General features: G+C 58.3%; 1 protein-coding gene across 1 annotated transcript; it reads right to left on the bottom strand.

Moving 5' to 3' along the window:
- Positions 1 to 818: 818 nt before the first annotated feature.
- On the bottom strand, positions 819 to 8741 carry LPCAT4 (lysophosphatidylcholine acyltransferase 4). Its single transcript, XM_084241242.1, has 14 exons — positions 8627 to 8741; positions 7237 to 7379; positions 6718 to 6938; positions 6234 to 6346; positions 6060 to 6120; positions 5718 to 5776; positions 5484 to 5518; positions 4914 to 4968; positions 4735 to 4817; positions 4370 to 4495; positions 3566 to 3698; positions 2013 to 2111; positions 1571 to 1727; positions 819 to 1293 (listed from the first exon to the last, which is right to left on the bottom strand). The coding sequence occupies exons 1-14, from the start codon at positions 8738 to 8740 to the stop codon at positions 1139 to 1141; spliced, it is 1554 nt and encodes a 517-aa protein (XP_084097368.1). The 5' UTR covers position 8741; the 3' UTR covers positions 819 to 1138.
- Between the last annotated feature and the right edge of the window lie 1573 nt (positions 8742 to 10314).

Below are 10314 nucleotides of genomic sequence, written 5' to 3'. Positions count from 1 at the left end.
GCGAGGGTGGGGCAGGAGGTCACACTGGCCAGACTGGAGGTGATCCCCTTGGTGTGGGAGGTGAGGGGCAAGCACCTTTGGAAGGAGTGGGGAGGGAAAATAAAGATTTGTTGTTGGAAATGCTTTCACTGTGCCTTTTTGTACACATCTGCGCGGCCAGATGGGGAAAGCGGTTGTCAAGGGCGGGGGATAGCTTCGTATCTGATGGACTCAGATGCCATTCCAGCCTCATCTCATCTCAGCTCCCTGATAAACCCCAACACCGAGACGTCCCCTCACCCAAAGCCTGGGCCTGGGGCTGGGAGGGCTTCTCTCCACGATCTATCATTATCTTTTGGTCTATAGTTAGTGAGGGCCTTTCATTTACCAGTCGGATCTCTGGGATAGATGCCTAATTTCCTATAGCTAATTAATTTTTCATAATTCTGTCTAGACAAAGCACTTTCTTTAGGGGTCCTTATTTTCTTCTTCCCTGAAAAGAGGCTAGAGAGAAGGGACTTAAATGTCCTTAACTCATCCCACTGCAGAAAAACGCTCCTTGTGGTTTCGACTGACACAGCCTTCTGCTCACTCGACTGGGGGCGGGGTGGGGGGGGGGCAATCCCAGTAGGATTATTAAATATGGAATAGCAGTTAAGCTATTTTTCAATCTCTTAACGAGGACAGAACAAGAGGGAATAGGCTGAAAAGAGGCTCACAAGGAAGCCTATTAAAAGGTGTGTATATGGGCTATGGAGCAGGTGAGGATGCGAGAGCCGCCTGATTTCTGTGCAGGCAAGAGCCCTGTCCCGCCAGAAGTGAGGCGGCTTGCTGCGCCCAGCTCCGGCCAGGAGGGCTGACCCTGGGTGTCGCTGGGGTCTCCTAGCGGACACCCTGCAATCACAAATTCCTTTCCTTCCCTGCTGATGATACCAAAGTGACTGCATTTTTTTAAATAGATATAGATATATATTTATATTTATATATAAAATAGTTTCTTACAAAAAAAACCAAACAAACATAAAATGAAAACCAACTTAAAAAACAAACAACTATAACAAAAAACCAAGCAGGAGTGGAGATGGGCTTCGGGCCCAGGGGAGGCCCCGGCGCCGCCCTGAGTCTGCAGGCCGGACGCGAGTGGGGGAGGCTGAGGCGCTCAGTCGCCCTTCTGCTTGGGCGCTTGCACAGTCCCGTTGGCCAGAACAGGGGGGCTGCCTGGGGACGAGGCGTTTGGTATCTGAGAGGGGCGCAGGTAGGTGCTGAAGAGCTTCCCGTGGAGCGGGTCGTGGAGGGAGAAGTCCTGGAACTGACCTGCACGGGCAGAGAGGGATGGGGCGGGGGAGAGCCCCGCGTGTGAGAGGACGGCGCACCCCTGCTCTTTCCCCAGAACTGGAGTGTCCTGTTGCTCTGTGCTCTGCTTCGCTTCTCAACCCCAAGTCCCCGTCCTCCTGCTCTCCAGCCTGTCCTCTGACATTCTGACCCCCAGCACGACCGGCTCCTACTCCCCCGCCTGCTGTGCTCTTTTCAGGTCCTGGCGCTGACTGTACCCAAAAGTGCCCGCCCAAGGGCCGAGGAGGCAGTGACTCACAGAAGGACAGGCCTTGCTGGGGATCCGCCTGGCAGAGCTCAGCATGCAGAGAGGCGGCAGCCGGGCGGGGCGAGCCCAGCAGCAGGTGCAGGATAGTGCTGAAGCCGTCCCTGTACAGCAGGCGGCCGGGCCCCTCTGTTCGCTCCTCAGCAAAGAGCTTGGAGAGAAAGGGGTGCAAGTCAAGCGCTCCTCATGCCACTGTCCCACACTGTCCAGCGGCTCTTCCAGACAGGCCCCTCACTGACCCCTCCCCCCCGCTTCATAGCTGCTACCCTCAGCTATGTCTCCATGCAGACACCGGAGCCACTCTGTAGTTCTAGACAATGTGATACTGGGGTGGATGCCGAGCAGCTATTCTTGAGAAGCTATTGGGCACAGAACACCACACAGGCCTCTGGGAACAGCGAGCACAGGCACCTGCTCACTCTCCAACCCCTGGTACCTCAAAGGCCAGGCGAGTCAGCTCCTCCAGGCTCCTGCTCCTATCCAGAGCTGCCAATGCGAGGGCCACATCTCGGAAATCCACCAAACCCTTGGCATCCTGGAGGGTGAAACAGAAACCAAAGTAATGTGGGGACCAGCCCCTCCTTCCTGCTCTGCCTTTTGGTGCTGCCGTCTTCCCAGCTGCTTCTCAGGCAGCAGGACCCTGTGTCTGTTACCCTCCGAACGGTGAGCCCCAAACTTTCCAGGATCCCTGAGCATTCTCTCGGATCATGGGTTTACCCCCAAGTCACCTGTGACAAAGCTCTCCTAAAAAGGGATCGCTTGGGGATGTTAAGGAATCCCTCAGGGACGCTGAACTTGACATCAACTATCTGGTATGTCACGGAGGACCTTCCCGGCCCCCAAGCTGGAAAGACTGGTTCTCGACCGACAGCCTCTGTGCGAAAACTGGTCCAACAGATGGTAAGAGAGGGGTCACTGGCATAACCAAGGAGGATGTCTGCAGTGCCAACTCTTATGGGGCAGTTTTGGTTTTGTTCTGCTGCAGGCTAAGTGGGGAGGCTCCTTTCGGGCTATCTGCCTCAATCCAAGGAGTGACCCCACACAGTCACTCTCTGCCCCTTCAGAGGATGTTGAGAGTCACCGCCTGCATTTCAAATCAAAAAGCCTTGGGACTACTATTGGTGGCTGGTTCATGAACTTTAAGAATCTTTTGGGATTACTGTAATTCAACACAAAAGCCTGGTTAAGTTCCAGGAAATATATATGGTTTGCCAAGATTCTTGAGAAAGTTCAAAAATCCCCCAGAGAAGCTATGAGATATTTAAAGAAATTTGCCCAAGTACTGCAAATGCCTTTGGGTCTCAAACTCTTAACTGTCTAACCTGCCCATGTCATCTCCTGTGTATGTGCTCTATTACCTGACCTTCGAGAGTCTTCGCTGAAGACCCCTCACTCGGTACCCACAAGGTCTTATGAGCCTCCCCCATCTTTGCCAGTCTCCAAAGCAGATAGATTATTTCTCTTATTTGTCCCCACAGCAATTAAAACCCTATTCTTCCATGTGCAAGAAGTGTTATGTAAAAAAGACACCCCTTAGATCATGCTCAGCGAAATAAGCCAAAAAGAAAAAGAAAAATACCGGATGGTCTCACTCATAGCAGGAATCTAGAAAACTTAAATAAGGGACCAGGAAAATGAATAACTAGAAGAAAGTGAAAATCAGAATCAACAAACAACTATGAACCAGAGACACTTTTAGGGGGGTGGGGGCGGGAGGGGAGGGATTGGGGTCAGAATGGGGGGGCTGCAATTGTATGGGGAATATAAAAATAAAATTTATTATTTAAAAAAAAAAAAAAGACACCCCTTAACCCTTAGTGAACCTCAGAAGATAGCCATCTAACCGTAGCTATGGAAACATCCAGTGCGGACTCCAAATTAATTATCCAATGCATTTGATTGGCTACCTGGATACGATTCTCAAATCCTGAGCAAGACAATCCGGAGGGCATGCCCTGGGTGCTGCCCTCCACATCCCGGCTCCCATACCTGCTGGAAGTAGCTAAAGGCACCAGCCACTGTCTGGGGGTCAGAGAGCTGGAGCTGCTTGGCAAACTCTTCCCGGCTGATCATCCGACTCCGGCCCGGTTCTGCCCCGGAGTCCACACAGCCAGGGGACAGCCTACAACAGGATTATTGAAGGCAGAGAGCTGACTCAGTTTCTTTTTTTTTTTTTTCTGTGTTCTTTTTTTTTTTTTTTTAATAGAGGCATGTTTTATTTATTTATTTGTTTGTTTGTTTTGTTTATACAAGCACTGGGTACAGTCAGAAGCGCGGGAGGGTGAGAGAATCCACCAGAGCCAGAGCGGGGAGCAGAGCAGGCAGAAGGACCGAAGTACACTGCTGAGGGGAGCAGCGGGCGGCAGGAGAGGTCTGCGCGCCATGCGGGACCCTCCTCCGGTGGCCGGGGAGCAGCCGGGGATCGAACCAGCGCCACAGAGGCCGCGGGCAGCTTCGCAACCCAGCGCTCAACCGCTGCGCCACCGGGGAGGCCCTGACTCAGTTTCTTTCTGGGCATACTATAGCCAGCAGGACGTTGGCCCCAGCCCCGGTCCAGCGGGTGTTTTTCTAAGATGCGCTCTGACTCCCAGTCCCTGGAGAGCCCTTTCTGCTTTTTGTGCCGGGTTATTCCTTGTCTTTCCCTTCTGTCCTTCTTCCTCTTACTCCATCGTCTTCGAGCAAGTTCCCCTTTTCCCACTTTTCAAGACTTTTCTTTCTCCTTCCCATTTCCCCCGTTCCCTTGCTTCCGCTATACCTGACTCTGCCCATTCCCTCACTTTCAAGGTCACTTACCCGGCCTTCCGAAGCACCTTCCCCAGTTCCCAGAGCTGCGGCTCAAAGGCCACCTTCAGCCGGCCCACCACAATCACAGGCAAGCTTCCCACGAACTCACATTCAGTGGCCGGAATGCCCAGGGCCCTACAGGATGAAGAGGGGGGAAGGAGGCAGAAGAGCCTTCTAGGTTCAGGAGTGACTCTGGGTCTGCTGGCTAAGGAGAGGAGATCAGGCCCCTCGGCTGCCCCCCAGTCTTGGCTGTCCAACAGCCTTTCCCCCTGCCCACTCCCCACCTTTGTCTCAAAACCTGAGCCCTCCTCCCCACCGCCCCTTGTTCCTTTGCCCCGCATGCCTGCTCCAGGAAATACTTGGCAGACACTCACTGTGCCATAACTCTCTGGACATTGTTGGCATAGAGGGTGGGGTCCTTGCTTTCCTCAGGGCTGGGGTGGTACACAGGGAGGAACTGAAACAGACACAGTTCTCATCGGCACTTCAAAGGTAGGGGTGGCCACTCCCACCCTTTTCTCCACAAGAGTCAGGAACAGTCGAACTATCGTACCTCCACATCCACGATGCTGCAGGGCTGAGAGGCTGTGAGCCAAAGGACTTTGAGTCTAAGGGAGAGAAACCTCAGATGCTCACCCACCCGGAGGGGAAGTGGGAAAGCTCTGCTCATAGATATGCAAACCGTCCCAGCCACTCCCGCCACTCCTGGCAGCTGGGTAAATACAGTTGGGAGACAACTGCCAACCGCTAGATAGGTGGTAGGGAAAGAGTAGCTGCAGGGATGTGCTACAGAGGTGCTGGAGTGAGGAGGAGCCCTAAAAAAAACCCCTGTGTAGGATGTCTCTAGAAGCAACACACCCAGAGAAATCAGTTACAAATACAGGAAAGTAAGTTAAGAGTTTTCATCCCAGCAGGAATGATTAGGGGGCTAACTGAAAGCACCTCCAGATTAGACTGGTAGACCAGAACAGAACAGAGTGAAAAGAACACCCCTTTTCTCCAGAGTTCTCTCGGTCTGAGAATGAAGACGGACTGTTCACCTTGTCTGGAGACTGGAAGATGGGTCAGCAATTCTCTGATGGACCCTGCTCCCCACCCTCACCCCAGGAACACCAGAACTCACACTCCAGGGCCTCTCCACGCCCAGCTGGTGGTATCCTAGGGGAGAAGCACAGGTGGGGGAAGAACAGAATTACCTTTTTTCCTCTGGAATGCTTTGCTTTGGGGCTCAGACCCAGCCTTGGGCGCCACCCCACCCCCACATGCACATCCCATTAGGGCACTAACTTCACTGATTGCCATTTAGGGTAGATTCCTGACTGTCAGACTCTGCCCTCCCCCCCAAACTAAGACTCACCAGACTGTTGGGGTAGCGGATGAGGACAGGCTGCACAGGCACTCCTGCGATGAAGGCTCCTAAACCCCATTTCGGGCCCCCCCACCCCGCCCCAGGCAGAAGTTAGTGTGTGGAGGTGTAGCTGGAGGGCCGCAGAGCAGGGATCTAAGACAGTTCTCCAATAAGGCCTCGCTCCATCTCAATCACGCTTTTCTGACTTCCAGAAACTTTTCTGTGTCAGCCGGTAGGTTTCCCAGCTCCCTTCCCGCTAACGCCTCCTCTTCTTGGGTTACTCCAGAGCCCGTCTCCAAATCTAGGGCTCCTTTTTCCTATAGTCCTGTCACTCGCCACAGTTTTACTCACCTGGCTTGAATTTAAGCAAAGCCCTCTTGTTGGAACAGGTGCCCTCAGGAAAAAACAGGACCTGCAGTGGGAGGACCAAGGGCCAGAATAAGGGGGGGCTGAAGGGAGAAAATGCAGCCTGTCGCCACAGAAGCACACCTGAGGCAGGGAACGAGCCTTAAGCCCCATACCTACCTGAGGCCACTTGCCGCCCGAGGTGGCCCGCCTTTTGACCTCCTCCACCACTCTGCGCCGAGAAGCTGGGTCGTGCCGGGATACTAGGATGGCTTGGTTGAAGCGAAGAAGGGCTGGGGCAGGAGAGGATAAAGGGGGCACTTGGTTCTACTTGGGGGCATTAACCTCTGCAGCCTCCGGGTCAGGAGGAGATGCCCTCCGTCATGGCTGCCTGGGGACTCTCCTTTTTGGGCAAGTTGTCCTTGTGAGGAAATTGACCAGACCTTCCCCCACCACCTGCTCTAAGTCCTAGCCCTGTCTAAGAGGCAGGTTCACCAAAGGTGTTGATCTGCATTTTATTTCCCAACATCAGTCAATATCCCTTTTCTTACTTCTCCCTAAACTGCCCTCTCTCCCTTCCAGGCGGGTTCTGTCCAGAGTGGTGCTTTTTCTTGGCTTGGAGTGGCCATCCCGCCCCTTTTACGTACCCTGTTAAAATTCTCACCTCCAATGACAGGCACGGAAAGGTTCTCAGCTCGGGATACAACTTTGGGGAGGTCACAGGGCAGCAGAACGATGGGGTCAAAGAAAGTTGAGTGGGGGGCAGCAACCAGGACAGGGGCTTGAAGGCGAGAAGCCCGCTGGCCCCGGACCCGAATGCGGAGGAAGCCGAGCAGGAAGAAGAGCAGGCGGCTGAGGCCCAGCACCCCATTATGGCACACGGTCCTGGAGAGCAAGGCTGGGCTCAATGTAGGCAGCGATTCTGAGGCTCACTCACCCCCAAGCCTGGGCAGGGTGCCCTCTTTGGCCGCCGGGGCTCCACTACAGGTTGATCTCCGGCCACTTTGGAACATGACAGGGGACGTCACTTGGGTACCAGGCTGAGCCTGGCTGATTCATCTCACCTACCCAGCCTGAGTGGGGGTGCTTCAGAAAAACACCCCTTCCCCCCAAAGACGGAGGAGATGGAATAGCAGGGAGGAGACGTGCAACACAGGGTCTGAGGGCTGACTCCCCCACTTACTTCCTCCATCCAGTAACTGGCTCCTGAAGCTGCTCCTCGGTAAGACCAGCGACTTGCAGCCAGGCAAAAGGCCAGAGAAGGAAGAGGACTATAAAGGCCAGCAGCACTCGGATGGGGGCCAAGAGCGCCCCCAGGAGGCAGAACTGCAGAGGGCGAGAGAGAAGCCACCTCAGGCCTGGGGGATGCTCCTTCCATTGGCTTCCTCTCGCCCACAAAGGAGGACTCAGGAGCAGAAAGCCACCCTCCTCTGCTCTCCCCACAGGTCAGAAGCCAGGCTGTGTGGGCACACAGGATGCAGCGGGGGTGCAAGGTGGGTGGTGGTGGAGGAACGAAGATCCCAATGAAATAAGGGCAGAAAAAACTAATAGGATCAGGAGTCTCCACCTCTTTCAGCTGCCCCCACCCGCCAGGCAAAAGAATGTCATCAAATGCCTCCAGTCCTTGGAAAGCTGTGAGGAGGATTTAACGATAAGGCATGAAGTGCCCAGCACAGTGCGGAATGTCAGGTAGGCTGGAGGTGGCGTCTCCTCCCCCACACCCTAGTCCACAAATAGCTGCTGCCCGGGGGAGTCAGGTGCAGAGCTCCCTGCGCGCCGGCCCCGGGGGCAGGAGCCCGGGACACCCCGGAGAGGTCCACTTTGCGGCCCGGGCCGGTCTCTAGCTCTGCCCAGCGGCACCTCCCCGGCCCCGGGGGACGCGCGGGCTCCACAGGCAGGGCAGGGGTTGCCAGGAGCAGGAGCCGGGCGCCGGGCGGCCGCTCTGGGGAGCGCGCAGGTAAACAGGCGGCGCCCCAGGAGCCGGCCTCTCCGGGGTGAGAGCAGCGGAAACCTCGGCCACCCCCTCCCACCCCCTCCCACCCCCTCCCACCCCCTCTGCGTTTCCCCGGGCTGGTGCAGCCCCGGGCTTCCTGTGGGCACCCCCTCCACAGCTCCCTGCCCCCCACCAGGAGGTGCTGCAGTGGCGGGGGAGGGGGCGGGGAGCATGGAAACAGGGGGTGTGGGAAGGGCACGGGGACGCGGGCCCAGCAGCCGCTTCCTCCCCATCGGGGGCCCGAGCGCGCAGCAGCCCGCCCCGGCCCCCGCCCCGCTTCCCGAGCCCTCGGCTCCATCCCAGCGCGCCGGCCCCCGCAGGCTGCACCCCGCATTCCGCTCCCCCGCCCGCTCCCCGTGCCCCCATCCTCCCCAGCCAGTTCTCGCGCACCTCCCGGCCCGGACCCGCGACCTCCCCAGCACGCGTCGCCTCCCCCTCGCCCCCACGTGCGCACCCCCAGACCCTTCCCCGCCAACCGGCCCCCCGCCTCTTTCGGGATCCCCATCCCCGGCTCTGCCCGGGCTCCCCCAGGCCTCCCCGAGCCCCCCGCGTCTTCCCGACGCCCCCCGCCCACACTGACCTTCACCCTCTGGAGGCGGGAGAGATGCAACTCGTGCACGAAGGGGTTCGGGGGTGCCGGGGGCCCCGGGGTGGGGTCGAGGGGGGCCCAGCCCCCCGGGCCTCCCCGGCTCATAGCGGCGGGCGGAAGGGCACCCCGCTCCGGCCCGGGCCCGCTCCGCAGAGCAGGCTGCGGCTGCAGAGGCGGCGGCGTCTCCCGGCCCCGCCCGGTGCGGGGCGCCGAGGGGCGGGGACCCCGCGGGCTGCGCCGCCCGGCCCGCGTCGTCAGGGAGCCGGGGGCGGGGCTTGCGGCCGGGCGCCCCCCCGCGACGGCGCCCCCAGCCCGGCCATTGTTCCGCGGCGGGGTGCGGGGCCGCCCCGGGCGCCTCTCGGGGACCCCTCCCCGGGCGCCTCTCGGGGACCCCCCCCCCGGGGCGCTGGGTTCGCGGCGGCCCGCCCGAGGCTCCAGCGCCGTCCGCCCCGCCCGGCCTCGCGGCCCCGGGGCGCAGCCCGGGGGAAGGGCGCGGGGGTCGCCGAGGCCGGCGGCTGGGGGGCGGGTCCGGGTCTCCCCGAGGACGCGCGGGCCCGGCCACCCCCCTCCGCCGACCGACCACCCGCCACGCTCCCGCGAAGCCCCCGCGCGAGGACGGGGGCGCCGCGCCCCCTGCCGGCCGCCGGGCGCCCCCCTCGCGGGGTCGGGCCCGGGGGAGCACCCCTGGGTCCTGGGGCGCCGGCGGCCTCTGGACGCGGCCACGCGCCCCCACAGCCCCGCGGCGCCTGCCCGGCGGGGCCCGGGGGCCCGGAAAGCCGGGGTGCCCGCAGAGGCAGCCCCCACTACTCCCTGCCCTGTCTCTCCTGTCTCCGGAGGGTTGGAGGACAAGGTCACCTCTTCCCTCCGAACTGTCTAGAAAACGCAGAAGTGGGCCACCCCCGTGGTCAGACCACCGTGAGATCAGGGAACTGGGTGAACTTTGAGATCCACAGTTAGTAACATTCGGAAAATAGTCCCCTGAGGCCTCCCTGGTACGCAAGGGCTTAAGAGGCAACCTATGGAGCGATCCAGGGCCACTGCAGCACGAGTTCGATCCCCGGGCAAGGAGATACCCACATGGCGCAGCAGACCTCGCCTGACTCCCCGCTGCTCCCCTCAGCAATGGATTTCAGTAGATCCCCGTATTCTGCTGGGGACCCCTCTCACCTCCTGCACCTCTGGCCTGTATCCCAGTTCTTGTATGCGTAAATAAATAAATCTTTTTTTTTTAAAAAAAGATAACCGTGGGTACCTTCAGTTCATATATCAATACTTTTAGTTGTCTCTTCTGCACCCCTGTCAATTACCATTTTGTTAAGGTAAGGGGGACAATGACAGATCAATGAGCTGCTGGAGCTTTGGGTAACATTACTTTTTTAAAGATTTATTTATGCATACAAGAGCTGGGGTACGGCCAAAGATGTGGGGTGGTGAGAGGATTCACCAGAGACAGAGCAGGGAGCAGAACAGGCAGACTGACGAAATACACTGCTGAGGGGAGCAGCGGGCACGGCAGCAGAGGTCTGCTGCGCCATGTTGGCAGCTCCCTGGATGGCCAGGGATCGAACTTGTGCTGAAGAGGCTGCAGATTGCTTCATAGTGCAGTGCTTAACCCCTTGCGCCACCAGGGAGGCCCCCATTAATCTTTTATTGAAAGATGGTTCAGGCAAAAGCCAGAA

This window comes from Talpa europaea (assembly GCF_964194135.1).
Source record: "Talpa europaea genome assembly, chromosome: 8".
NCBI classification, from domain to species: Eukaryota; Metazoa; Chordata; class Mammalia; order Eulipotyphla; family Talpidae; genus Talpa; species Talpa europaea.
The sequence above is the reverse complement of the archived record's forward strand: the minus strand, read 5'-3'. Positions and strand labels throughout refer to the sequence as shown.

Coding starts and splice junctions, on each gene's coding strand:
- LPCAT4 (XM_084241242.1), bottom strand. CDS start 8,740: ATGAGCCGGGGAGGCCCGGGGGGCTGGGCCCCCCTCGACCCCACCCCG. Junction 3,699..4,369: donor AAGGTGCTTCGGAAGGCCGG/GTAAGTGACCTT, acceptor ATCCTGTTGTAG/GCTGTCCCCTGGCTGTGTGG. Junction 1,294..1,570: donor CCAGCAAGGCCTGTCCTTCT/GTGAGTCACTGC, acceptor CTGCCCGTGCAG/GTCAGTTCCAGGACTTCTCC.